The sequence below is a fragment of the Pseudoliparis swirei genome, chromosome 18 (genome assembly GCF_029220125.1).
Source record: "Pseudoliparis swirei isolate HS2019 ecotype Mariana Trench chromosome 18, NWPU_hadal_v1, whole genome shotgun sequence".
In the NCBI taxonomy this organism is placed as follows: Eukaryota; Metazoa; Chordata; class Actinopteri; order Perciformes; family Liparidae; genus Pseudoliparis; species Pseudoliparis swirei.
Genome location: NC_079405.1, coordinates 21488512 through 21510807, shown reverse-complemented (window position 1 = coordinate 21510807; position 22296 = coordinate 21488512). Strand labels below are relative to the sequence as shown.

The following is a 22296-nucleotide window of genomic DNA, read 5'->3' as shown; positions in this document are numbered from 1 at the left end:
ACACGATCTGAGAGCAGCAGAGACATCACAGGCTCAACGTGGTCTGGACTCTGGAACATAGCGTTTAGGGACCAACAACTGTTCAACAACAAGTTCCCCCAGCTTAGCTACCCTATATAGGAGTCCATTTTTCACAGAGAAATGGGGGAAGGGGGTAACACTCACCCCTTCTGCAGGATTCCCCTCGATCACCGTCAGGTTCTGTCTGGCTTGTTGAAGGTTGGGGTCTTCCAACTGTGCGGTCCCAAACTGTCCTGGGCTTCCAGCATTTTCCTCTTTGGCCATGGGGAACTCAGAAAACACTTCGTTTGATGAGGCCTCAGTCGGTGGTGGGTCCTCCCTTGCTGGGGCCTCTGCTGGGGCCTGGGCTTCCTCGTCCGTTTGCTCTGCTGATGAACCAGTCGGGCTAGATGGCGCTGCACAGGCATGTAGCAATTTGGTATTCTGGGTGCTCCGAGGTCTGTTTTTTCGGTTTCTCCTGTTGCTCGTCATCCTGTCGGCCCACAAACGCCAGAATATGGGGCAGTCCCGACCAATCAGCATTGGCACCGGCAAATTTTCTACCACTCCGGCCATGACTTCGAAAGTTCCCCTTGTGGTCTGAACCTTAATGTGGGTGGTGGGATAATTCCGCGAATCCCCATGGACACAGGAGACTGGGATAGGGGGCCCTCGGGTGCCAGTTGTCAGCCCGGGTCGTAAGAGAGTGACAGCACTCCCCGAGTCCAGTAGGGCTTCTGCATCCTGGTCCCCTATTCTGACGGGAAGTTTTGGGGCCCTTGCGCCCTCATGGGCCCAGCAAGTGGTTAGGTAGCTGCCGGCCTTCTGTTGTGGATCTGATGAGCCTGCCGTCGGCATCAAGACGTCATTCACCGGACAATTCAAAGCTAAGTGGCCCTCTTGGCCACAGGTGAAGCACTTCCGGCGGTCCGGATTCACGAGGGGTCGACGCTGGGGCGGCGGTCGGGCCTGTCCCACCTGTGGAATCTGGCGGTGTAGTGGTGGTGGAGTCACTGGGTCCTTAGTCCACCTTGGCTTGTTTCCCTCTTGCCGACTGCTCCGCATCAGCTCCACTGTGACCTGGTGGTTTTCCAATACGTCAACTAGATCATCCACCGTCTTTGGGCTGCTTTGGGAGGCATGTAGTTTGGCATCCCTGGGTAGTGCTCTAACACAACGGTCCATCACAACTCGGTCCAGGGCTGAAGGTCCAGCTCCCGTGGTTAACCAACTGCGTGTCAGTCTCATCAGGGTTGCAACCTGTGGCCGTACAGGAGCAGTAGCGTCATATGACCAGGAGTGGAACTGTTGGGCCCTGGTCTGGAGGTTGTGTCCATAATGGGCTAAGATGGTGGCTTTTAACACGTCATAATTATTTACTTCGGAGGGCCGAGGTCCCGACAGGCCTTTTGTGCATCACCTGTTAAAAACGGGGCTAGTATCCCTGCCCACTCTGCTGGAGGCCACCTCTCTCTCTCTGCCGTTCTCTCAAAAACCCTTAGGTAGGCTTCAATGTCATCATCGCCCGTCTGCTTGGTGAGCACTTTACTGGGTTCCGTCGGCCTCTCTGGTCTCATCAGGTGCTGACCCAGAGTTGTCATAGCATCCTGTAATGCTCTTAGGCTCTGTGTCTGCTGGGTTTGCGTCTGCACGAGCTGTGCTAGGGCGTCCTCCATAGCACTGCGGGACTCTCTGAGTACCTATTTTATACAGAATCTCTTGCGATAGATCGCCGTGCCCGCATCCTCCACCAAATGTGGCAACCCGGGGGACTTGGAGGTGAGATTCGGTATAAAATCAGGAGACTCAGAGACGTAGCGCAAAATAAAGTGTCTTAATAAAACGTATAGGAGAAGGGGGGAATGGGCATCTAACGGCAACAAAGGATTCTTCCCGGTTGGGGTCTTTGGTCTCACACCTGGTGTGAGACGGTTCCGATCTCCTGTACGGGCAGAGCAGAGGAGAGAGGTGAGAGGGTCCAGTTACCTCCGGTCTGTTGCGGCTCCTCTCCTGAGGTTCCAACGTTCCTTCTTCTCTCCTGTTCAGGCAGCTCTCCCCTGATGCCTTCCAGTGGAGGGTAGATATAGTCTGTGTATCATCAGCTGATGGGCTGCAGGTGTGACCACTCCCATGTGCCAATTGGCTGTAGCACCTGCACTGGGAAGTACGCCCCGTGGATCACTTCCCCCAACCTGAGCTTTGGGATCCGCGTCCTGGGCCTTGTCTGCTCTGCTTTTCCCCCTGGTCTGCCACAATATATACATGCATATATACATAAGTACATGCATAAATACATCCATAAATATATACATAAATACATCCATATATAAATATATTCATAAATATATACAAATGTAAATAAATGTTAAATTTGAGTTATAACATCAATATATATGTTTATTGTAATGTTTTACACAGTTTGACCATAATGTGTCACTTTCATCCCAGTCGGGGGGACGAGGTTTTTAAAGGTGAACCGTCAGCGTCCGTTCTCGGTTGTAATAAATGTGTAACAACCACAGAACATCCCTGTTGTCCCTGAATGAGTCACTCACTGCTGATGGCGACGTCCTGCTGCATGGACTGGCCCCACAGCTTGGGCTCCCGCTTCTTCAGACACGCGTTGATGTATGACATGCTGAGAAGCGCCCGGCGGGCCACGGAGCTCGACGTGCCCCGCCTCTTTTTCAGGGAGTCCAGCTCCTGCAGGACCACCCAGGGGATCAGCACGATGGGGAAGCCCACGGCTGGGAGAACAGGAAGTGGGGAGGGAGAAAGCAACTTTTGATGATTCCATATCAACACCAATACATTTTATTATTAGAATTTAGAAATAAATGAAATAGAAACAAAATTGGAAATCATACTTTCTTGGAGCAGGTTTTTTATGATAATTTCTTTTCTGTCTTTTTCAGCTATTGATTGTGTGATGACATTATTTCTTTGTGAGCAGATGCTTAGTCTCTTCTTTGCATACTTTAGATGAGTGATTCTCAACTGGTGGGACCCGTTTTTAGGGGCCAAATACAAATTAGAATTTTTTATTTATTTTTTTATCCTGTGATTTTATTTTGAAGGGATTTTTTTGGGGTTAGGGATTTTAGGATAATTAAATTAAACATCCTACTGAACATAAAATCCAGCTTCTCCCAATAGAAATCCCTCCAGATCCTTCCTGCTAAGATAACTATACTATTAAAGTAATAACAATTATCTGGAAAATTTGAGGACATGGAATATATATAATATCTGCTGCAGAAGAACTTCAAGCATGGGGCCCCCAGCTGAACAAACATAATTATTTAACATATTAAATCACCATAAATCATTATTTAATCCTTCTAATCACCTCCAAGGCCGTGGGCTTTGATCTTCTTCACGTAATCCAGGTGACTGATCAGAACGTTTGTATCCAGAACAAGGAGGTCTTGCCGAGGAGCTTGTTTAGCTGTCAAAAGAAAAGTTCATACGTATTATAGTTTGTTGTTGATTGTCAAAAGTTAACAACGATAAAATAAAACTTAAATTAAAATGGACATAACTTCAGCCAATGTTCAGACCCTGTGTGGGTTACGATAAGAATCTTTTTCTTTTCTTCATTAAACAGAATTTTGATAGTTTATTAATTAGTTTTATTCATAAATACCAACTATGTGTCGGTTGTTTGGGGTTTGGACGATTTGGTTGCACAAAACAATTAATATATATTTATTTATGTGTACGGATCAGATTTGTAATTTTTTCACTAGACATCATTTTGTGATGACTTTGTTCTGTTTTATTAACATTTCAGACTATGTTCCACAGAGAATATAAATGTCCACTTATCATCTCTCAATGCAACACTACGTACATAGTGAGTCTGTAGCGCCCTCCGTGGCGGGTCGATGTCCATGCAGGTGAGCTCCGCGTAGACCTGCAGACCGTTCACCTCCAGTCGCCTCCCGGAGCGCGTGAGCTGTTCCATCACCTGCATCTGCAGAGCAGCAAACGACATGTAAACACGGCCATGGCGTTTTTTTTATATAATGCAGATGTCATTTAATACGCTAACTGACACAATGAATTACAATAAATTGTGTGTGAAAAGAAATGTCAAGAAAAGCAATAAATGTGAAAACAAAGTGACTCGTTCAGATTAAATGAATACTACTTTTGCTCTTTTCAATGCTAATGTTGTAAATAAAAATGAAAAGGCTAGATTCACACTCAAGTGCCACATGTCGTCATCATGGCGGCCAAGGTTTGATTTCCGGTGGTCCCTTTGCTGCAGATCCTCCCCTGTGCTGCTTGTGTGTCTCTCTAGCTCTAACACAAATAAAGAAAAAAACATCTTAAAAACAAATAATTGCTTGCGTCTGGCATTTAAATGGATTATAATCTCACCGTGTTGCTGGGTGTCATTAAGGTCACGAAGTTGTTCCATCCAAGTTGGATTATAATGTCTGAAAGGTGGTCTTCAACATCCATCCCTCACCTTCAGTCCTCGGTGGTTCCCCAGCGCTGTATCATCTATTTGTTTTTTTCATGTCAAGGTCATGAATTATATATAGTGAAGTGTTCATCGTTGCAACAGATTCAAGGCCAAAAACCCCAAAGACTATACAGGAACTCTTTATCTGGGTAACACATTTTAAAAAACCATTTAAAAACTTGAAGACTGTTGAAAACGACTCGGATAATGACCTGAGTTGAAGAAGTCGATCAGGTGTAATACGTTGTCCAGCTGCCTCCGTGAGGCCACCTGGCCGAACACAGCGATCCAGTGCTTCTTCAAGCACCGCAGGACATCGTGGAGAGTCCACGGCGGCTTCAGGAACACGATCTGAGAGCAGCAGAGACATCACAGGCTCAACGTGGTCTGGACTCTGGAACATAGCGTTTAGGGACCAACAACTGTTCAACAACAAGTTCCCCCAGCTTAGCTACCCTATATAGGAGTCCATTTTTCACAGAGAAATGGGGGAAGGGGGTAACACTCACCCCTTCTGCAGGATTCCCCTCGATCACCGTCAGGTTCTGTCTGGCTTGTTGAAGGTTGGGGTCTTCCAACTGTGCGGTCCCAAACTGTCCTGGGCTTCCAGCATTTTCCTCTTCGGCCATGGGGAACTCAGAAAACACTTCGTTTGATGAGGCCTCAGTCGGTGGTGGGTCCTCCCTTGCTGGGGCCTCTGCTGGGGCCTGGGCTTCCTCGTCCGTTTGCTCTGCTGATGAACCAGTCGGGCTAGATGGCGCTGCACAGGCATGTAGCAATTTGGTATTCTGGGTGCTCCGAGGTCTGTTTTTTCGGTTTCTCCTGTTGCTCGTCATCCTGTCGGCCCACAAACGCCAGAATATGGGGCAGTCCCGACCAATCAGCATTGGCACCGGCAAATTTTCTACCACTCCGGCCATGACTTCGAAAGTTCCCCTTGTGGTCTGAACCTTAATGTGGGTGGTGGGATAATTCCGCGAATCCCCATGGACACAGGAGACTGGGATAGGGGGCCCTCGGGTGCCAGTTGTCAGCCCGGGTCGTAAGAGAGTGACAGCACTCCCCGAGTCCAGTAGGGCTTCTGCATCCTGGTCCCCTATTCTGACAGGAAGTTTTGGGGCCCTTGCGCCCTCATGGGCCCAGCAAGTGGTTAGGTAGCTGCCGGCCTTCTGTTGTGGATCTGATGAGCCTGCCGTCGGCATCAAGACGTCATTCACCGGACAATTCAAAGCTAAGTGGCCCTCTTGGCCACAGGTGAAGCACTTCCGGCGGTCCGGATTCACGAGGGGTCGACGCTGGGGCGGCGGTCGGGCCTGTCCCACCTGTGGAATCTGGCGGTGTAGTGGTGGTGGAGTCACTGGGTCCTTAGTCCACCTTGGCTTGTTTCCCTCTTGCCGACTGCTCCGCATCAGCTCCACTGTGACCTGGTGGTTTTCCAATACGTCAACTAGATCATCCACCGTCTTTGGGCTGCTTTGGGAGGCATGTAGTTTGGCATCCCTGGGTAGTGCTCTAACACAACGGTCCATCACAACTCGGTCCAGGGCTGAAGGTCCAGCTCCCGTGGTTAACCAACTGCGTGTCAGTCTCATCAGGGTTGCAACCTGTGGCCGTACAGGAGCAGTAGCGTCATATGACCAGGAGTGGAACTGTTGGGCCCTGGTCTGGAGGTTGTGTCCATAATGGGCTAAGATGGTGGCTTTTAACACGTCATAATTATTTACTTCGGAGGGGCCGAGGTCCCGACAGGCCTTTTGTGCATCACCTGTTAAAAACGGGGCTAGTATCCCTGCCCACTCTGCTGGAGGCCACCTCTCTCTCTCTGCCGTTCTCTCAAAAACCCTTAGGTAGGCTTCAATGTCATCATCGCCCGTCTGCTTGGTGAGCACTTTACTGGGTTCCGTCGGCCTCTCTGGTCTCATCAGGTGCTGACCCAGAGTTGTCATAGCATCCTGTAATGCTCTTAGGCTCTGTGTCTGCTGGGTTTGCGTCTGCACGAGCTGTGCTAGGGCGTCCTCCATAGCACTGCGGGACTCTCTGAGTACCTATTTTATACAGAATCTCTTGCGATAGATCGCCGTGCCCGCATCCTCCACCAAATGTGGCAACCCGGGGGACTTGGAGGTGAGATTCGGTATAAAATCAGGAGACTCAGAGACGTAGCGCAAAATAAAGTGTCTTTTAATAAAACGTATAGGAGAAGGGGGGAATGGGCATCTAACGGCAACAAAGGATTCTTCCCGGTTGGGGTCTTTGGTCTCACACCTGGTGTGAGACGGTTCCGATCTCCTGTACGGGCAGAGCAGAGAGAGGTGAGAGGGTCCAGTTACCTCCGGTCTGTTGCGGCTCCTCTCCTGAGGTTCCAACGTTCCTTCTTCTCTCCTGTTCAGGCAGCTCTCCCCTGATGCCTTGCAGTGGAGGGTAGATATAGTCTGTGTCTCATCAGCTGATGGGCTGCAGGTGTGACCACTCCCATGTGCCAATTGGCTGTAGCACCTGCACTGGGAAGTACGCCCCGTGGATCACTTCCCCCAACCTGAGCTTTGGGATCCGCGTCCTGGGCCTTGTCTGCTCTGCTTTTCCCCCTGGTCTGCCACAATATATACATGCATATATATACATAAGTACATGCATAAATACATCCATAAATATATACATAAATACATACATATATAAATATATACAAATGTAAATAAATGTTAAATTTGAGTTATAACATCAATATATATGTTTATTGTAATGTTTTACACAGTTTGACCATAATGTGTCACTTTCATCCCATTCGGGGGGACGAGGTTTTTAAAGGTGAACCGTCAGCGTCCGTTCTCGGTTGTAATAAATGTGTAACAACCACAGAACATCCCTGTTGTCCCTGAATGAGTCACTCACTGCTGATGGCGACGTCCTGCTGCATGGACTGGCCCCACAGCTTGGGCTCCCGCTTCTTCAGACATGCGTTTATGTACGACATGGCGGGAGGCGCCAGGCGGGCCACGGAGCTCGACGTGCCCCGCCTCTTTTTCAGGGAGTCCAGCTCCTGCAGGACCACCCAGGGGATCAGCACGATGGGGAAGCCCACGGCTGGGAGAACAGGAAGTGGGGAGGGAGAAAGCAACTTTTGATGATTCCATATCAACACCAATACATTTTATTATTAGAATTAGAAATAAATGAAATAGAAACAAAATTGGAAATCATACTTTCTTGGAGCAGGTTTTTTATGATAATTTCTTTTCTGTCTTTTTCAGCTATTGATTGTGTGATGACATTATTTCTTTGTGAGCAGATGCTTAGTCTCTTCTTTGCATACTTTAGATGAGTGATTCTCAACTGGTGGGACCCGTTTTTAGGGGCCAAATACAAATTAGATTTTTATTTTTATTTTTTTATCCTGTGATTTTATTTTGAAGGATTTTTGGGGTTAGGGATTTTAGGATAATTAAATTAAACATCCTACTGAACATAAAATCCAGCTTCTCCCAATAGAAATCCTCCAGATCCTTCCTGCTAAGATAACTATACTATTAAAGTAATAACAATTATCTGGAAAATTTGAGGACATGGAATATATATAATATCTGCTGCAGAAGAACTTCAAGCATGGGGCTCCCAGCTGAACAAGCATAATTATTTAACATATTAAATCACCATAAATCATTATTTAATCCTTCTAATCACCTCCAAGGCCGTGGGCTTTGATCTTCTTCACGTAATCCAGGTGACTGATCAGAACGTTTGTATCCAGAACAAGGAGGTCTTGCCGAGGAGCTTGTTTAGCTGTCAAAAGAAAAGTTCATACGTATTATAGTTTGTTGTTGATTGTCAAAAGTTAACAACGATAAAATAAAACTTAAATTAAAATGGACATAACTTCAGCCAATGTTCAGACCCTGTGTGGGTTACGATCAGAATCTTTTCTTTTCTTCATTAAACAGAATTTTGATAGTTTTTTAATTAGTTTTATTCATAAATACCAACTATGTGTCGGTTGTTTGGGGTTTGACGATTTGGTTGCACAAAACAATTAATATATATTTATTTATGTGTACGGATCAGATTTGTAATTTTTTCACTAGACATCATTTTGTGATGACTTTGTTCTGTTTTATTAACATTTCAGACTATGTTCCACAGAGAATATAAATGTCCACTTATCATCTCTCAATGCAACACTACGTACATAGTGAGTCTGTAGCGCCCTCCGTGGCGGGTCGATGTCCATGCAGGTGAGCTCGCGTGAACCTGCAGACCGTTCACCTCAGTCGCCTCCCGGAGCGCGTGAGCTGTTCCATCACCTGCATCTGCAGAGCAGCAAACGACATGTAAACACGGCCATGGCGTTTTTTTTATATAATGCAGATGTCATTTAATACGCTAACTGACACAATGAATTACAATAAATTGTGTGTGAAAAGAAATGTCAAGAAAAGCAATAAATGTGAAAACAAAGTGACTCGTTCAGATTAAATGAATACTACTTTTGCTCTTTTCAATGCTAATGTTGTAAATAAAATGAAAAGGCTAGATTCACACTCAAGTGCCACATGTCGTCATCATGGCGGCCAGGTTTGATTTCGTGGTCCCTTTGCTGCAGATCCTCCCTGTGCTGCTTGTGTGTCTCTAGCTCTAACACAAATAAAGAAAAAACATCTTAAAACAAATAATTGCTTGCGTCTGGCATTTAAATGGATTATAATCTCACCGTGTTGCTGGGTGTCATTAAGGTCACGAGTTGTTCCATCCAAGTTGGATTATAATGTCTGAAAGGTGGTCTTCAACATCCATCCCTCACCTTCAGTCCTCGGTGGTTCCCCAGCGCTGTATCATCTATTTGTTTTTTTCATGTCAAGGTCATGAATTATATATAGTGAAGTGTTCATCGTTGCAACAGATTCAAGGCCAAAACCCCAAAGACTATACAGGAACTCTTTATCTGGGTAACACATTTTAAAAACCATTTAAAAACTTGAAGACTGTTGAAACGACTGGATAATGACCTGAGTTGAAGAAGTCGATCAGGTGTGTCGTTGTCCAGCTGCCTCCGTGAGGCCACCTGGCGAACACAGCGATCCAGTGCTTCTTCAAGCACCGCAGGACATCGTGGAGAGTCCACGGCGGCTTCAGGAACACGATCTGAGAGCAGCAGAGACATCACAGGCTCAACGTGGTCTGGACTCTGGAACATAGCGTTTAGGGACCAACAACTGTTCAACAACAAGTTCCCCCAGCTTAGCTACCCTATATAGGAGTCCATTTTTCACAGAGAAATGGGGGAAGGGGGTAACACTCACCCCTTCTGCAGGATTCCCCTCGATCACCGTCAGGTTCTGTCTGGCTTGTTGAAGGTTGGGGTCTTCCAACTGTGCGGTCCCAAACTGTCCTGGGCTTCCAGCATTTTCCTCTTGCGGCATGGGGAACTCAGAAAACACTTCGTTTGATGAGGCCTCAGTCGGTGGTGGGTCCTCCCTTGCTGGGGCCTCTGCTGGGGCCTGGGCTTCCTCGTCCGTTTGCTCTGCTGATGAACCAGTCGGGCTAGATGGCGCTGCACAGGCATGTAGCAATTTGGTATTCTGGGTGCTCGAGGTCTGTTTTTCGGTTTCTCCTGTTGCTCGTCATCCTGTCGGCCCAAACGCCAGAATATGGGGCAGTCCCGACCAATCAGCATTGGCACTGCAAATTTTCTACCACTCCGCCATGACTTGAAAGTTCCCTTGTGGTCTGAACCTTAATGTGGGTGGTGGGATAATTCCGAATCCCCATGGACACAGGAGACTGGGATAGGGGCCCTCGGGTGCCAGTTGTCAGCCCGGTCGTAAGAGAGTGACAGCACTCCCGAGTCCAGTAGGGCTTCTGCATCCTGGTCCCCTATTCTGACAGGAAGTTTTGGGGCCCTTGCGCCTCATGGGCCCAGCAAGTGGTTAGGTAGCTGCCGGCCTTCTGTTGTGGATCTGATGAGCCTGCCGTCGGCATCAAGACGTCATTCACCGGACAATTCAAAGCTAAGTGGCCCTCTTGGCCACAGGTGAAGCACTTCCGGCGGTCCGGATTCACGAGGGGTCGACGCTGGAGCGGCGGTCGGGCCTGTCCCACCTGTGGAATCTGGCGGTGTAGTGGTGGTGGAGTCACTGGGTCCTTAGTCCACCTTGGCTTGTTTCCCTCTTGCCGACTGCTCCGCATCAGCTCCACTGTGACCTGGTGGTTTTCCAATACGTCAACTAGATCATCCACCGTCTTTGGGCTGCTTTGGGAGGCATGTAGTTTGGCATCCCTGGGTAGTGCTCTAACACAACGGTCCATCACAACTCGGTCCAGGGCTGAAGGTCCAGCTCCCGTGGTTAACCAACTGCGTGTCAGTCTCATCAGGGTTGCAACCTGTGGCCGTACAGGAGCAGTAGCGTCATATGACCAGGAGTGGAACTGTTGGGCCCTGGTCTGGAGGTTGTGTCCATAATGGGCTAAGATGGTGGCTTTTAACACGTCATAATTATTTACTTCGGAGGGGCCGAGGTCCCGACAGGCCTTTTGTGCATCACCTGTTAAAAACGGGGCTAGTATCCCTGCCCACTCTGCTGGAGGCCACCTCTCTCTCTGCCGTTCTCTCAAAAACCCTTAGGTAGGCTTCAATGTCATCATCGCCCGTCTGCTTGGTGAGCACTTTACTGGGTTCCGTCGGCCTCTCTGGTCTCATCAGGTGCTAACCCAGAGTTGTCATAGCATCCTGTAATGCTCTTAGGCTCTGTGTCTGCTGGGTTTGCGTCTGCACGAGCTGTGCTAGGCGTCCTCCATAGCACTGCGGGACTCTCTGAGTACCTATTTTATACAGAATCTCTTGCGATAGATCGCCGTGCCCGCATCCTCCACCAAATGTGGCAACCCGGGGGACTTGGAGGTGAGATTCGGTATAAAATCAGGAGACTCAGAGACGTAGCGCAAAATAAAGTGTCTTTTAATAAAACGTATAGGAGAAGGGGGGAATGGGCATCTAACGGCAACAAAGGATTCTTCCCTTACTTTTTACCAAATTTTCCCCCCCTTAAATTGAAGGATTGTTTTGGGGGGGGAGTGGAGGGGGGGGGGGGGGGGGGCCTTCCCCGGGGCCCCGGGGGGGGCCGGCCCTTTTGGGGGCCCCCCCGGGGCGGGGCCCCCGGGGGCCGGCCGAAAAAGGGGAAAAAAAAATTTTCAAACTTTTTTTCCAAAAACCCCCCCCCAAAACCCTTTTTTTAAAAAGATTAAAACAAAACATATAAAATTTCCCTAAACCTTTCCAAAAAAAAAGGGGCAAAATTACAAAAATTTCCCAAAATTTATTTTTTAAAAAGGGAAAAATACCTTCCCCCCCGGGTTTTTCCTCCCGTGGGTTGGTTTTAATGGGTAAACTCGGGTTTAAAACCTTTTCCGGGGAAAAATTTTTTGGGGAGGGGGGCCTCCCTTTGGGGGGTCCCTGGGGCCCTCTTCGGGCTTGCTGGGGGGGGCTTTGCCTCCCAAATGGGCTGGGGCTCCCGGTTTTTTTCCCTTTTGGACCCGGGCCCCCCGGTTTTTGGTCCCCTGTTGGGGTTTTCCCCCCCGCCGGGTTGGGGTCCCTTTTGGGGAAAACCTCCGGCCGAAATTTGGGGGGGGTCGGGCCTTTTTGGGGCCCCCGGGGGCTTCCCCCGGGGGGGGGCCCCCCCCCAAAAACCCACCCAAAGGGGGCCCTTTTCCCCTTTGGGCCCAAATTTGGGGCCCCGGGCCCCCCTTTTTTGGGGGTTGGGGGGGCCGCCTGGGGATTAACCCCGGGGGTTTAACCCTCTTAAAGGGAACACTTTCCCCCAAGGGTGGCCTGGCCTTTTGGGGGTTTCCCCCGGGCGGCTTTGGGGCCCCCCGGTTTATTTTTTGGGGTTTTGGTTTTTCCCAACCCCTTGGCTTTTTTTCCAAAAAAAGCAATGCCCCCCCCCCTTTTGACAGGGGGGGGGTTCCCGGGGAGGCGGGGTCCGGGTTGGGGCCAAGGGGGATCCCGGGTTTTGGGGGGGGCCGTCTTTAAACCGGTTGGGTTTCCCTTTTCCAGGGGTTATAACCCAAAATGGTGGTTTTAAATTTTAAAAAATTTGGGTTTTCCTTTAAAATTTTTTTGAGGGGGATTTTCCCCGGTTTTCAAAACCCTGGTTTAAAACAATCCCCGCCCCTGGTACCACTCTTTTCCCGTCTCTCAAAACCCGGGGGTAAGCCCTTTTTTTGCCTTTGGGGCTTTTTTCCCCCTGCTGGATTGGTCTAATTTTAAAATTCTTTTTGGGGGCTTTTTTCCCGGGGGGGGGGAGGGTCCCGGGAAAATTTTAAAATAAAACCCCGGAAAAGGCCCCTGCGGACCCTTTCCCCCCGGGGGCCCAAAAAGGGGAACATTTTTCGGCTCCCTTTTGGCCCCTTTTTTTGGGGGTTTCCCTTTTGGGGGAAAATTTTTGTCTTTGGGTTTTCCAGGGGTGGGGGGCCCTCCCCGGGGGGAAGAGGAAAGGGGGCCTTCCCCCCCCGGGCTTTTTCCTTTGTTCCTCTTTTCCCCTGTCGCCCCCCATCCCCCAAAGTAAGGGGGGGTTTAAAAAATTTTTTAAAATTTCAAAAGGAAAAAAAAGGGTTTAATAAAAATGGGGGGCCTTCCCCAAAAGGACTTCCCGGTTGGGGGCCTTTCCCCCCCCGGTTGTTAAAATTTTAAAAAACCCGCCCCCAAAAAAAAAAAAACCTTTTTCTTCCCGGGGTTTTTGGGGTTCCAAAATTTTTTTTTGAAAGGGGCCCCCGGCCTATGGGGGGGTTTTAAAAGGAAAGGGCCCCGGGGGAAATCAAAGTCTGAACATTGGCTGAAGTTATGTCCATTTTAATTTGTTTTATTTTATCGCTAGTTAACTTTTGACAATCAACAACAAACTATAATACGTATGAACTTTTCTTTTGACAGCTAAACAAGCTCCTCGGCAAGACCTCCTCGTTCTGGACACAAACATTCTTATCAGTCACCTGGATTACGTGAAGAAGATCAAAGCCCACGGCCTTGGAGGTGATGAGAAGGATTAAATAATGATTTATGGTGATTTAATATGTTAAATAATTATTTTAAGCGGTATTGATAATGGATGGATGGATGGATTAATTAGTTTTATTCATAAATACCAACTATGTGTCGGTTGTTTGGGGTTTGGACGATTTGGTTGCACAAAACAATTAATATATATTTATTTATGTGTACGGATCAGATTTGTAATTTTTTCACTAGACATCATTTTGTGATGACTTTGTTCTGTTTTATTAACATTAACATTTCAGACTACATTCCACAGAGAATATAAATTTCCACTTATCATCTCTCAATGCAACACTACGTACATAGTGAGTCTGTAGCGCCCTCCCGTGGCGGGTCGATGTCCATGCAGGTGAGCTCCGCGTTGACCTGCAGACCGTTCACCTCCAGTCGCCTCCCGGAGTGCGTGAGCTGTTCCACCACCTGCATCTGCAGAGCAGCAAACGACATGTAAACACGGCCATGGCGTTTTTTTTATATAATGCAGATGTCATTTAATACGCTAACTGACACAATGAATTACAATAAATTGTGTGTGAAAAGAAATGTCAAGAAAAGCAATAAATGTGAAAACAAAGTGACTCGTTCAGATTAAATGAATACAACTTTGTTACCTGGTCGCTCCGCAGCTCGGTGATCGCGTGGGACGAACACGACCTCTCTTGACCTTCAGGTGCAGAACCGGGTGTGGCCCCCGAGCAGCGGGGAGCCGGTTGGATGCCTCGCTGCGCGGCGTTGCTTCTCGAGCCCGAAGGCTGATCGGCCCCGTGTTCAACATTCCCGTTTGAAGAACTGGCAGCATCGTCGTTACCGGGGCGACCGACCGGCGTCGGTCGAGACTTTTTTGGTATCTTAAACCGAAGAGGTGATTCGTGGCGGCATATTTGTTCCTGAACAGACGACTTGACTGTCGCGTGTGACATGGAGGGGACGGTCCCCGGGATGGTTCTCACATTCTTCACAGCGTCTGAGCTGCTGACCTTCTGCTTGGAGGAAGAGGAGGCAGTCCCTATGGTAGAGGAAGAGGAGGAAGTCCCTATGGTAGAGGAAGAGGTTGCCTCGGTACACCGGCTCCGCTTGGCCTTCTCGTCTCGATGCCTTTGGCACATTTTCATGAACAAATCGATGTTCTTCTCCGATGCAGAATCCTGAGAGGCGGAGGCGGCCGCGCTCGGTCCTCTGGTCTTCAACGTCCATCCCTCACCTTCAGTCCTCGGTGGTTCCCCAGCGCTGCTCTTCCTCGTCCGTTCTTTCTGTTCAGCAGAATCCAAACTCACGCGCAGTTTTTTAAATTTGCATTTGCGCCTGTGGGCAGATGTTGTATCGGAGCCGCCTTTAGGTGTCTTCTCTGTCCTCTGGGCGACTGCCCCTGCATTGTTTGAGGGTTTTGAGGTTTCTTTTTTCAAAGTCTTACCCCTGACAGTCTTATGTTTATCTGAAAGTTCACGTTTTGGTTCTGAACATTCTTCTGGTTTATAAACCGGTTGTTTGGGGTCTCGTGTTTTTAACAGTTGGTCGGCAGCACCTTTAATGTGGCGGGTGCTTCGGGAAGGATCTTTAACAGGAGAGGATGAACACTTTTCTTGTTTTGCTGCAGAGCTACATGTCGAAGAACAGAAGAAAAATCACATTTAGAGATAATAAACAAACGTATTAATTCAGTGAATGATATCCAACGACATGTTAAACATCAAGTAACCTGTATCTCACCTCTTCTTTTCAGCGTGGTTCCTCTTGACACGTTTGGAATTCTCAGAAACTTCTTGTTCCTTGGATGACTGAAAACATGGGGAACAAAACATTAAATGTCTTTCGACCATAACAAAACTATTCTGAGACAATTTTGATAGCTGTTGTAATTTGTTTAACTCATAAATGCCAAATATGTGATGCTTGTTTGGGGTTTGGACGATTCAATATATGTCTATTTCTTCTTTGGGAAACTGACGGTTATTTTAAGTATCTTCACGTGAATCGATAATAATAATAATAGAGGAGTGTATCCTAATACCTTCTTACCTTTGTATCTTCTTCACTTGAGGATGAAGACTCCAAGTGCTTTCTCCTTTTTGGATTGTTTTGACATTTTCCTGTGAATGTACATTTTGAAAAGGCGCAGTTTTTTAAATTTGCATTTGCGCCTGTGGGCAGATGTTGTATCGGAGCCGCCTTTAGGTGTCTTCTCTGTCCTCTGGGCGACTGCCCCTGCATTGTTTGAGGGTTTTGAGTTTAGTTTTCTTCAAAGTCTTACCCCTGACAGTCTTATGTTTATCTGAAAGTTCACGTTTTGGTTTTGAACATTCTTCTGGTTTATAAACCGGTTGTTTGGGGTCTCGTTAAGACTCATTAAGACCCCAAGGAACCATATCAACTTGTGGAAAAATTGGCATAATATGGGTCCTTCAATACAAATATTCAATTTTCTCCAATTCATTTCAGTAGAATGTGATTCATTGACAATTAACTTTTAATATGCTTTAAATGGTGCAATGATTATTATGTTTAATGGAATATATGTAGCCTGATTTTACCGTGAATCTGGTATTTTAGCAGTTTGGACTTTTAGGAAGGCATCAAAATATTAATTAAAACATTTTTTTATTACATATTTGTTTTGTTGGAACACAGTTACCTCAGGACTCTACACACAATAATGGTTCTTAAATGGGTCTTTAAAAGACTTTGTGGTTCTACGAAGAACCCTTTTGAAGGTCCCATGAGCAGGGTTCGTACGGTCATGGAAAACCTGGAAAAATCATAGAATTTTAAAATGGTGATTTCCAGACCTGGAAAAGTCATGATACAAATTAAATCCCCAAAGTTTCGCAAAAGTCATGGAAATGTGTTTTATTCACATGTTCTAAATAACATGATTTAAATAATTAATATGTTTTTAAAAGATTAAGCCTTAAAATATAAGTCGCCATACGCTCTCATACTGGCGGCGCAAGTTAGTTTTTTTCGCGCTACTATTGAACGCACCTCAACTGGAAGGTTCGGTGGCCATAGCAACGGTAGAAAAGCTAGAAGTTAGATGAACTAGAGCTAGAAGCTAGCGGAGCTAGAAGCTAGAGGAGCTAGAAGCTAGCGGAGCTAGAAGCTAGAGGAGCTAGAAGCTAGAGGAGTTAGAAGCTAGCAGAGCTAGAAGCTAGCGGAGCTAGAAGCTAGAGGACCTAGAAGCTAGCGGAGCTAGAAGCTAGAGCTAGAAGCTAGCAGAGCTAGAAGCTAGATGAGTTAGAAGCTAGCGGAGCTAGAAGCTAGAGCTAGAAGCTAGAGGAGTTAGAAGCTAGAGTTAGAAGCAAGCGGAGCCAGAAGCTAGCGGAGCTAGAAGCTAGCGGAGCTAGAAGCTCGAGCTCGAAGCTCGAGCTAGAAGCTAGAGTAGCCAGAAGCTAGAAGCTAGAGGAGCCAGAAGCTAGAAGCTAGCGGAGCTAGAAGAACCCTGGTTTGAAAGGTTCTGTGTGGAACCAGAAATGGTTCCTCTGTGGCATCACTCTGAAGAACCATGTTTGGTTCCAGACGCACCTTCAAGTTTCCGTGTGTAGAGACTCGTTTTTTAACATTTCATGAACTTGTCGTGACATTAGGGGCGTTGGGGGCGGCTGTAGCTCAGTGGGGTAAGAGGGCCGTCCTGCAACCCCAAGGTTGTCGGTTCGAACCCCGCTCTCCCCATTAGTTGCAAGTCGAAGTGTCCTTGAGCAAGGCACTGAACCCCCAGTTGCTTCCCGGGCGCATCACTGCAGCCCACTGCTCCTTAATAACTAAGGATGGGTTAAATGCAGAAAACTAATTTCCCCTTGAGGATTAATAAAGTATATATCTTATCTTATCTATCTATCTAAACAGAGCCGTACATTATTGAGTAAATAATTTGAGTTCGTAATATTTTGTCTGTCTCCTCTCCTCTTCTTATTCTCTTTTCCAGGTGAAGACTTCTCTAACGAGCTTCCCTGGTCTTCCTCATCTTCCTCGTCTCTTCCCTCTTCTCCTTCTCTCCTCACCTCCCCCTTTCCTCCTCTCTTCCTCACCCTGAATCCCCCCTGAACCCCGTCATCGCACCTGGCCGCCTGTGTCTGGAGGTCGCCGCGCCTCATTACCATGACGACCAGCTGCAGGTCAAAGTCTTCTGGAAGTGGCCTCACCTGGGTGGGTTGGCAAGAACACTCACACACACACTGACACACACTCACACACGTGCAGACGCTGGAGACGCAGAGGTTGTAAAGACGTTCATCTTCAGAGAGAAAGAACTCTTCCAGAAACAACCGAGTTAATGTAAAGAGAGAGATGAAGAGAATAGAGAGAATAGGAGAGAGATGAAGAGAATAGAGAGAATAGGAGAGAGACTTTACGTCATATTCATGTTCTTCTTCCTCTCAGGCCGACAGAGACTTCCTGGTCCGTACCTCTTACGCTGGCGACCTCACTCCTGCAGCATGAACGTCACCGACACAGAGAAAACAACCACGCTGCAGGTACCACTGACTGTGTGTGTGTCTGTGTGTGTGCGTGTGTGAAGTTGTGTATATGTGTCTGTGATTAACCTGATTAAAATTTTTAATCGTTTCACAGCCCTAATATATATATATATACACACATATATACATTACATATATTTAATTCACATATATACATTACATATATTAAATTTATATATACATATATTTATTCATATATATATATAAAATAAAAGAATGAGGTTGAGTTAATGAGTATATTTTAAGGGAGCCTTGTAATGGTTTGATTCTCTCTCTCTCTCTCTCTCTCTCTCTCTCTCTCTCTCAGAGCACCCATCACACCATCACAGGCCTGTTGTTTTCCTGTAAGTACCGGGTCTCCGTGATGATGGAGGCTGACCAGGGGTCAGAGGTCGTTGCCTGGGTCACGACCCCGACTTGCTCCTCCGTGAGGGTCCGAGGAGGCAGAGCGCTGAGCTGCGGTGCTGAGGGTAAGACTCAAAGACTCAAAGACCTAAAGCCCTCCACCGTGGGAGCTGAACCTTCTCTTCTCCAAGGGTTCTGATGAAGTGACTGTTTGGTTTGTGGCAGAGCGCCCCCTGGCAGGCAGAAGGGTGGTACTGCGCCCTGAACGACTGTCGGCTGACTTTCGACTCCTCAACGGCACCGTGCTCATGAACCTCCGCTGGAGGATATCCCATCATGCACCGGGCCTGGCGGCCGTAGACGGGTTCCGGTTCACTTGGACCCTGCAGCCATCGGGGGCCACGGAAGGGCCCGAAGACACACTCACCTCCCTGACACAGACCATCGCCCCGGTGAGACAGAGAGAGAGTGTGTGTGTGTGGGTGTCTGTGCGTGTGTGTTGTGTCGGTGTGTGTCTGTGTGTCTGTGTGTGTGTGTGTTGGTGTGTGTGTATGAGTGTGAGTGTGTGTGTGAGTGTGTGTGCACCGCTGCTGTGATTTTTGAAATGTCCCCAGTGTGGGACAAATAAAGGAATATCATATCATACACATCATAATGCATGTACGCAGATTAAAACACATACCGAGTATGTTAATAATGCACTATAGACAGTGTCAACACATTTTTCTGCCATCTGCTTCCTAGTGAATGGTGTGCTTCAACTGCATCTTCCTATAAGTTAAATTCGTCCTTAAATCATACATATATATTTCACTGCTATTCTTAAAAGTGACATAGTAGACGGCCTGCGTGTTACCACCCCAGTGTATATGAACTAGTCACAAACATTTTAGAAGGAAGTAACAAAAAGAAGGAGGTTTTTCTGGCCGTTATTCAACCGCCAGCTTCCCAGTGATCCTGTAGGCCTCCGTCGGCCCCCGCTCGCCACACGTCTGCTGGCTCTCTTGGCTCGCTGGCTTCTCCAGCATTTCTGTCAATAGTGAACTTATTATTAACACGTGAACATCTGGTACAATAACACATGACTCGTTTTATCCTTATTTTTGTCCTAAGAACCCCAAGATGACAAGTGAGAAAAAAGATGATGGTGATCCAGTTTCTAAGTCTGATCTAAATAGTGTTCTCAGCTGCATTAATGACTTCTTTAATTATACGTGTGTGGGTGTGTATATATATATATATTCTAACAAGAAGATGTCTCCGGAGAGAGCGAGAGATTTGAGAAAGGAACTTTTGTAAACATCTATCCAAAAGAAACTGCAAACAAAAACTACGCTTTAGTCTAAATATCTTGAACCTCCTGACCTTGCCCCGTATGATCATTACATCGAGGTCACAGAGCCGAGCGTCCAGTTACACTCTGCAATCTTCCAAGTGAAGACAGCGTGCCATGCTAGCAGCGAGGCAGTGTTTATGTTGCATTCTCATGGAATCATCATCTTAAAAGACGAGAGCGCGGCGCTAAAGTTTAGTAAGGTCGGCAGAGAATACGAGCAGAAGAAATAGACGGCGCTGCCTTTTTACTTTTTAAAGTTGCATTAAAAAAAATTAATTGCCATCCTCCGTGATAAAAAGTACAACCGGATGTTACGCAGGTTGCTCTCAGGAGAACATTTTTAACAGATTGGAATATGCTACACGCGGACTAGTATAGTTGCGTAAAATAATACACACAATAGTTATATTTAATTATTTATTATTTTCCATCACCACAGCATCATTTCTTAATGAAAGCTCTTGCTTCCCCCATGGTGTCCAGAAGGCGTCCGTCTACTACATGGTAGGCAACCTCATGAATGAACATTAGGGAGGGAGAAGTGGTTAGAAGACAACAGTTGTTCTTGGTTACCTGGAGAAGAGCTTTGTCCCTCTGCAGCCTCTCCTCCAGGCTGCCTTGTGGAAGATCCAACAGCTTGCAACTCCTCCTCTTCATCACAGATAGTTATTACTGCCACCAGCACGCCAAAGAATAGCAACAAAAGAACGATGCCGTGTTGCTGCTGGCTGTTCATCCACTGCAAGTCCACTGAAGGTGTTTTTATGAGTTATCGTTTTCCAGATCAATGTAATGCAAATGCAAGTCAGGGGGCTTTAAAGGCACAACCTGCCTGAACTTCAAGGACTGACACAACAAATAATTAAACTACCGAGTCACATCATATTTGGAAAAATACCAGTACTTTCTCTCGCAAAAAAACCAGTGAAAACCGTTGATGTTGCTTGAAGTACAGTCTCAGGCTCTTTAAACTGATTTAAACTAAATTACTGTGATCAAACCTGAGTTTAAATCCAAAACCGTATTCTGCACCAAATAAGAAAAGTTCTGCTAAAATGCCAAAATACAGTAACAGTATATATTCTATATCCTACTCAAAACAAAGGGTGTCGGGCTATATAATAATGCAGCCATGGATACCGACTACACCACTTTGCCTGAAACAGTAACTTCATGTGCTGAAGTTGCTGACGGTCACTGTGGCCAGACTGTTCCCTAAAGAGCAAAGGAAACGTAGCCTAGTCTGCACATGCATGTTTTAACATTATAATAATTCACATTAAACAGGCAGGCGATATTAACAATGTCAAGCATAATAATACACATCAGTTTCCTGAATGCATTGAAAACTGATGCAGGTTTGCACTGTGTGGGAAGTTAGCCTGCTACTAGCTAGCTAACAACGACATTTGAGTGTCTCGAAAAGCGCTATAAATTCCCAGTATTATTATTATGACCATCTGGGTTACTCTTTATTTATTATAAGCAGTGGTCCCCAAACTACGGCCCGCGGGCCGGATCCGGCCCGCCTCCCCATTTGGACCGGCCCCCTGAACAATACCAGAGACGCATTCCGATTTATTATTTTTTTGACCTGGCCCGCTGCCGTTGAGATTGCAGTGAGACGCGGAGAAAATGTGGAGTGTTGCTCTTCGCAAGAGAACATCTTTGATGGGACGTGTCGCGTCTCGGCCAATCAGCGTTCAGATGTCCACAGCGTTTGGGAAGTTAGGTTAGCTTGAATGTTAGTCCGCTACATCTGCTGCCGTCACGCTGCACGGTGTAGCGATACTAACAAAGTACCCGTACGTTAAAAACGATGTGATTTAGCATATTTTTAGTATCGATACTTCATTAAAAGAGCGATCAGAGCGCACGCGCTGCTTCGCTCCGTTAAATGCTGTCTGCACGCGCATGCACTCACAGCGAGTGGCGCGCGCATCCAGGATTTTTCCTGGGTCAAAATGAGTCTTCGGTGCTCTGAAAATTTTTTTTTGCGCGCGCACCGTCTGCTCATGCAAGTCGGGCTGTTGAGTGAGTGATCAGCAGCTGGCCGCTCGGTCCATTCGCGCACTTCACAGTTGCGTATTGATCAGACAAGAAGACACGCTTATCAACTCCAGTGTTATCCCTACTATTATAACAGGGTGAATTCCCCCCCCCCATATTTTTAGTATCGATACTACATTAAAAGAGCGACATTCATACATGCTTCTCCAGCATGTATGAATGACTACCGACCGGTGGCCCTCACCTCGGTGGTCATGAAATGCTTTGAGAGGCTGATAAAGGACTACATCTGCGCCTTCCTCCCTTCCTCCATGGACCCGCTGCAGTTTGCTTATCGCCCAAACAGATCCACGGATGATGCTGTCTCCCAGGTACTGCACACCACACTCTCTCATCTGGACAGCCAGAGGGGGGGCTATGTGAGACTGCTGTTCATTGATTATAGTTCAGCTTTCAACACCATAGTCCCCTCCAGACTGGCCGGCAAGCTGATTGAGCTGGGACTGAACACCCCTGTGTGCTTGGATCCTGGACTTCCTGACCGCCAGGCCACAGGTGGTCAGGGTGGGCAGACACACCTCAAACCCCTCACCTGAACACAGGATCCCCCAGGGTTGCG

The 22296-nt window shown here is 47.1% G+C and overlaps 4 protein-coding genes across 4 annotated transcripts; 1 reads left to right on the top strand and 3 right to left on the bottom strand.

The window, feature by feature from the left end:
- Positions 1-2460: 2460 nt before the first annotated feature.
- On the bottom strand, positions 2461-6700 carry LOC130207987 (uncharacterized). The gene is made up of 5 exons (XM_056436810.1): positions 4984-6700; positions 4687-4825; positions 3854-3976; positions 3350-3448; positions 2461-2747 (listed from the first exon to the last, which is right to left on the bottom strand). The coding sequence occupies exons 1-5, from the start codon at positions 6493-6495 to the stop codon at positions 2548-2550; spliced, it is 2073 nt and encodes a 690-aa protein (XP_056292785.1). The 5' UTR covers positions 6496-6700; the 3' UTR covers positions 2461-2547.
- Positions 6701-7178: 478 nt separating this feature from the next.
- On the bottom strand, positions 7179-14049 carry LOC130208254 (transcriptional protein SWT1-like). The gene is made up of 3 exons (XM_056437287.1): positions 13817-14049; positions 8153-8251; positions 7179-7555 (listed from the first exon to the last, which is right to left on the bottom strand). The coding sequence occupies exons 1-3, from the start codon at positions 13959-13961 to the stop codon at positions 7356-7358; spliced, it is 444 nt and encodes a 147-aa protein (XP_056293262.1). The 5' UTR covers positions 13962-14049; the 3' UTR covers positions 7179-7355.
- Positions 13968-15358, bottom strand: LOC130208250 (HIRA-interacting protein 3-like). Its single transcript, XM_056437276.1, has 2 exons — positions 15222-15358; positions 13968-15110 (listed from the first exon to the last, which is right to left on the bottom strand). The coding sequence occupies exons 1-2, from the start codon at positions 15329-15331 to the stop codon at positions 14060-14062; spliced, it is 1161 nt and encodes a 386-aa protein (XP_056293251.1). The 5' UTR covers positions 15332-15358; the 3' UTR covers positions 13968-14059.
- Positions 15359-17585: 2227 nt separating this feature from the next.
- Positions 17586-20198, top strand: LOC130207986 (anosmin-1-like). Its single transcript, XM_056436809.1, has 5 exons — positions 17586-17654; positions 17889-17983; positions 18294-18456; positions 18557-18783; positions 20151-20198. The coding sequence occupies exons 2-5, from the start codon at positions 17945-17947 to the stop codon at positions 20196-20198; spliced, it is 477 nt and encodes a 158-aa protein (XP_056292784.1). The 5' UTR covers positions 17586-17654; positions 17889-17944.
- Positions 20199-22296: the final 2098 nt, after the last annotated feature.